A 6042-nucleotide genomic window follows, 5' to 3' on the forward strand; every position below is an offset into this window, starting at 1 on the left:
CTGCCCCTCTGCACTGAGCCCGCGGCATCCCTCCGAGCCGCGCCGTGGCTAGTTCACCCCCCCCGGCGCTGCCCCTCTGCACTGAGCCCGCGGCATCCCTCCGAGCCGCGCCGTGGCTAGTTCACCCCCCCCGGCGCTGCCCCAGGCCCTACCTGGTACTCGAAGGTGCTGTCCCCGCTGCCCTCGGGCCCCAGGGCCGCCAGCCGCTCCTTCTCGCGCTGCTTGCCGTGCTGGCGCAGGCAGACCACGATGGCAGCGGCGATGACCGCGCCCGCCACGCAGGCCAGGGCCAGGAAGGTGAGCAGCACGGAGTGGAAGGTGTCGCCGAAGTGCGAGGGGTGCGGGTACGGGACGGCGTCATTGCGCTGGGGGCAGGGGGAGCAGAGTCAGCCCCTGCAGCCCTGCCCGGGGTGGGGCGCACAGGGGGACCCCAGCAGCAGGAGACTCCCCGGGGCCGATCCGACAGCCATGCCGGAGCCGGGGCCCCCGCCCACGGGGGGAGGGCCAGGGCTGACAGCCAGCAAGGGGCAGGCCCTGAGCCCCCCAGCCACGAAGGGGGAGCCCCCATTGTCCCTTCTGCTCTGGCCTGGGGAGGTAACCATGGGAACGGGCAGGAGCGCACAGTGAGCCGGCTCAGTGGGGCACCGGAGAGCTGGCCGGGGTTACCGTGGCAACGGCGCCATGCCAGCTGCAGCGCCCGGCCAGGGGCCTTTGGGGCGTGCGGGAGCCAAGGAGAGTGCGGCTAATGCTGGGGAGGGAGCCCAGCGCAGGGACGGCCTCTCCCCTCCCACCCCCAGCCCGGGCACCCCAGCGGGGGCCGAGAAACCGCTGCTAGCGGATGGTCACAGCTTGGAGTCACTACAGACCCGGGGCCGGATGGGAGCCGGTGTCCCCGGAGGGGACAGGCGCTGTCCCCATTCCCTGCCCCTGAGCCAGCCGGTCCCCGCCCTGGGGCTGGGAGCCGGCACCCCCTAAAAGGGACAGGCCCCATGTCCCATTCTCCACCCCCAAGTCAGCCCCCGCATCTGCTGTCAGGATTCAGGCCCAGCTGGCCGGGGCCGGGGCCGGGGCCGGGCAGCAGGAGGACCATGCTGCTGGGCTCCTCTCCCCTGACTCCCCGAGCTTCCAAACTCCTCTTCTGAGAGCTCCCCCCTCAGCCCCTCCTGTCCACCTCCCCTGCCCTCTGTCAGCCCCCAGCGAAATCTAAATCCAGCTCCCCCGCCTCATCACTGCTGGCAACGGCCGGCCACCCCCCCTCAGGCTCGTGGTATCACACCCTCCCCCCAGCCTCCAAGTCCTCGCGTATTGCTGCTCCTGCCCCACCTCAGTCACTGCAGCCCCCCCCTTTAATGCCCCCCAAACCACAGCCCCCAAAGACATCTCCCTGGCCCTGGCACCCAGTTGAGCCAGGTCCCCAGGAGCTCCCCTTCCCAAGGCACCATAACCGGGGCACCACAGCGCCTGCTCTGTGCCCTTCTCCTTGGGCTGTGCTGGGCAGTGGAGTCCCTGAGACTTGCCCCACTTGGGGAGTTGGGGTGACCCTCGGGCTGCTGGTGTGGTGACAAGGTGACACTCCCTGTGGGAAGGGCCCTGTCTCCTCACACCACAACCCCCGTGACAGAGTGGGAATTTTTCATAATATTTTATATGACTACTGTGTGTGCCTCAGTTTCCTCTGTGTGCTGCACAGTTAAGTAGGTAGGGGAATAGCTGTCTGGAGCCTGGGCCCAGACAATGGCCTGGCCATTTGGTACCTAGCCAGTAATGACTGGGGCTGGGGGTGGGCAGGGCACCACCCTCTGCAGGAAGCCAGCCAGCTGAGAGAAGCCTGAGAAGAAAAGGACTAAAGAGGAGGCCAGGTGACCGCTTGCCCAGAGACAAGAACAAAGGAGGGGCCCTGGGTGCTGTTACACGTGGGCGCTGGAAGCAGGATGCTCTTCCACGGGGACCAGGGAGGGGCCGGAGGGTGCTGGACACTGCTGTAACTGTGTGTTAATCTAAGGACTCTAAGCTGTGTCCAGACATCCAACAACCCCACTGTGTGTACCCCACTGGCTGAGTCACTGCAGTCAGGAAGGTGGGGGTGCTTTGCTGCCTTGGGGTGGGCAAGGCTCCCTCAGGGGTCCAAGCCAGGGGACTTGCTGAGGGGAGCTCATGGTGTGACCCGGGGTGCTGAAGGCTCCGAGGGTCGGTCCCAGGAGGCGGAGAAGCCAAGGAGCTGACCCCAGTGACCATGACCCTAAGGGGCTGGCGCACTGCGGGGCTCCTTGCAGGGCTGTTCCACCACCGCTTCCCTAGGAGTGTGGGAGCTAAAGCTCCTGATGTCCCACCTCCCCCAAGCCGAGGGGCTCACACCCCATCCTCAGCACAGCCTGGGAGCCCTCTGAGTCTGCGCAGCCCCCAGGCCACAGCCAGGCCAGCTCCCTGCTGCACAAAGGAGGGATGCTCTAGGTTCAAACAGCTACACCCGTCAGGGGGACGGGGCAGGGACAGCAGCCAGCTGGCCTGCAGCCTCCTCCAGGGGAGAGCACGATAGGGTGTGAGCCACCACCCTGTCATCCGTGGGAATTGGACGGGATCCTGTTCCCACCGGGCCCAGGAGATCAGCTGGTCTGAGCTCTGTACAGCCCTGGCCCAAGGATTCCCCCCGTCACCCCAAACTGGGCCCAATATCCACGCTGGGGTAAAGCGGCTGCCAGGAGGGCACCAGGCCGGAGAGCTGGAGAAGCCACTGCTGCCCCTGGGAGTTTGTTAGTCACCTGCGCTGTTAACAACGGGAGCCTAAGTTGTCTGGCTTCAGCTTCCAGCCGATGGCTCTCTCGGGTCCCCACCCATTTTGTGCTGCAGTAACAGAGGGGTCGGACCTGGGGCCCGGATCGAGCCAGGAGTGTCTTTAAAATCCCTAAAGGCAGCAGCTCCTTTCCCTGGTCCCTTTCCCTCCCTATCTTTGTCGCTGGGCATCTCCACACCCAGGCAGTGGGTCTGATTTGTTTCTCAGGGCATCTGCGGGCCAGGAATTGGTCAGGTTTGTTTCTCAGAGAGAAAGTCTGCAGGAAACAGCAGGTGCTTACGGATTCGTTAGTCTAGTGGAGCCGGGCAGAACAACAGCCAACGGCTGGAAGCTAAAGCCAGACAAATTCCAATGGAAATGAGGTACAAACTGTAACAGGGCAGAGCACTGGACCAAGCGCCCATGGCAGCCGTGTCTTCTCCAGCCCCTGTGGGCTTCACGTCCAGCCCCGATGATGCTTTAGCCAAACCTGTGGCTCGGTGAAAGCCTCTGGCCTGCACTAGGTTGAGGGTGAGGCTACAGCAGGGGTCCCCAACGCGGTATCCACGGGCGCATCTTAATATGCCCACGTCCTGGCCCCCAGGAGAGCACCCGCCGAAATGCTGCAGCGGCATTTTGGCGGGGACGCCTCTCAATGACGACGCTTGTCGCCGACAAGTGATGTCATCGAGAGGTGTCACTTCCGCTTTTCGGCGAGGACACCTCTCGATAACATCGGTGTCATCGAGAGGCGTTGCCGCCGAAATTCGGCGGCATTTCGGCGGGTGCTCCACCGCCACAGCAGTCCTCCGGCTGGTGCCCGCCAGCCAAAAAGGTTGGGGACCACTGGGCTAGAGGATCTTATGGTCCATGCTGGCTTTAAACTCTATGGAGCTATGAAATGTCCCCATGGCTCATGACCCCGGCCCAGCAGGGCCCTGAGCGGCCCCCACTGCCGGACAAAGATAAAGAGCAGCACCAGCATCCTCTGGCTGGACAGGGCTGGCCCCACCGGGCCTCTCAGCAACGTCCCTCGACACTGTGCCCCGGCAACTCCGACGGAATGCCCGCCACACCGGCACCCTCACAGCACCGGTGCCTGCTACAACGTCCCAGTGAGCCCCGACTGCAGGGCACTAATCAGGGCCTTTCGGAAACAGCCAGAGCCACATGATGACAAACCTAGCGAGGGCAGTGGGGACCTGGGAGGAGCTTAGTAGGCAACTGGCACCATACAGAAGGAGCCCTAGGGGCACAGCACCCTGTGATGAACTAGGAATGTTCTTAATGTTTTAATGTTTTCTATGAATACTGTGTTGGTGCCTCAGTGTCCCCTAGGCAGTTCTTAAGCGTCTGGCAGAGCAAAGGGCCAGTGCCCCTAAATGCCTGACCCTCTGTCTCCTAGCAACTGATGGCCTGGGCCCCTCCCCTGCAAAGGTGCCAACTGAAGGTGTTGGAGACAAAGAGATCAGGTGACCTCCTGGCCCGGGAAAGGGGCTGAGCAGAGAAGAGGGGCTGGAGGGGGCTGTGAGTCTGGAGCTGGCTGGGGACGAGGAGTGAGGGCAGACGTGGGGGTCTGGCTCACTAGGCCCCAGAATGGACAGCGCCCAGGGCGAAACCCCACCCTGCAGCAATACAGACCCTCCCACAGGCCATCCCCCACCCCGCCACAGAGCAGAGCCAGGCCAGTCTCCCAGCCCTTGCTCACCGCCCCCAGAGCAGAGCATTCCCGCCAAGTGCCACGTTGGCCAGTGCAGCAAATGCTGCCCCAACCCCACCGGAGAGCACAAGGGGGTCAGAAACTAACCCCGACTGCAAACACGACCTACTGCTACAGCATCGCTCCCCGGGCACAACCCCAACCAGGGCGCAAACTGCCCCACTCCACACCAGAATATGCCCCAGGCCAAGACACCAAAATGCACATCAAAGACTGCTTGAGATCCTTGCACAGCTCTGCCTGGCCCCAGTGACCTGGGCAGAGCTAGGCTGGGCCAGGGGCGAACTCGTACCACCCACAGAATCAGTGCCCAGGAACCAGGGGCTGGGAATGGGGAACAGGCATGATCGCACTGCTGTCTGGACAGGAGGGGCTGGGGCCGGACAACACAGGAACGGGGAAAGTCCGCCCAGTCCCAGGGATAAGCAACTGTCCAAAAGCCACAGTTAGGATCGGGCCTGGCAGAAGAGCAGCACCACACCATGGAGCAGGAATGGACCCTGGGGCTCAAACCCCAGGGAGCAGAAACCCCAACAGAGCAGGAGCTCTGCCTCAGTGACACCTGGCAGCATGGGGCAGCTGGCCACATCAGGGAAACTTCATTTGAATGCAACTGATCTGTGCAACACGGGGTAGGTGCGTCTCATCAATGGGCACGCCAAGTGCCAGTCTGCCCAGGCTACCCCCTTTGCTGGGGCAGCCCCCCCACCACCTAATTTCAGGACATTCTGGCCCTTGCTCCAAATCTCTGGCCCCAGGACCAGAGCCTGAGAACTCATCCAGCCCCATCTCCACCCCCACCACCCCATGGCCAGGCAGAAAATCCCCCATGCCCCTCCTTTGAACCCTCAGCCCGATGCGCGCGGAGCCCGGTGCTGAGGGGAGCTGCAATGACAGCCATTCCTCTGCAGGAAACGTCTCTGCACTGAGATCAGCATCCCCCCAGAAACCGCTTCTCCCCGACCCAGCTGGGACATGCACCCGGCACAAGCCAGGGGAGTTTCCCAGGGGAGAGGCAAGCGTACCCCGCAGTCCATGCTGTCGCAATGGAGCCAAGGCCAGGAAATCCCCCAGCGAGGCAGAGCCTGGCTGGCGGTGCCAATGACAGCACACTCTGCCCTGAGTCCTGCCCCACTCAAGGCTCTGCTAAGGCCAACCCCCTGCCCCCCTGACACATGGATTGAGGTGAAAATCCCACAGCCCCAGACCCTTCCTGGGCACTGCACCAGCTCTAGGGTGACCAGATGTCCCGATTTTATAGGGTTGTGACAAAGTGGGACTGTTCTTAATGTTTCCTCTGAATACTGTGTGGGTGCCTCAGTTTCTGGCTGACCCTGTGTCAACTGGCAACTAATGGCCAGGCCCTTCCCCCAGATGACCTCCTGGCCCGGGAAAGGGGCTGAGCAGAGAGGAGGGGCTGGAGGGGTTATCAATCTGGAGCTGGCTGGGGACAAGGAGTGAAGTGCAGACATGGGGATCTGGCTCACTGCCCCCCAGAATGGACCCGGCCGAGGGGTCCCGTTCTCTGTACCTACAAGCTCTGTTTTAGACC

General features: G+C 63.0%; 1 protein-coding gene across 1 annotated transcript in view; it reads right to left on the reverse strand.

Annotated features, from left to right (window-relative positions):
• PTPRN (protein tyrosine phosphatase receptor type N) overlaps positions 1 to 6042 on the reverse strand; it is a 55400-nt gene that overhangs the window by 11099 nt on the left and 38259 nt on the right. Inside the window, exon 13 of the mRNA XM_075069840.1 lies at positions 153 to 365. Coding sequence (XP_074925941.1) covers positions 153 to 365 — 213 coding nt within the window. The remainder of the gene's footprint in view (positions 1 to 152; positions 366 to 6042) is intronic.

The sequence above is a fragment of the Chelonoidis abingdonii genome, chromosome 10 (assembly GCF_003597395.2).
Source record: "Chelonoidis abingdonii isolate Lonesome George chromosome 10, CheloAbing_2.0, whole genome shotgun sequence".
NCBI lineage: Eukaryota > Metazoa > Chordata > Testudines > Testudinidae > Chelonoidis > Chelonoidis abingdonii.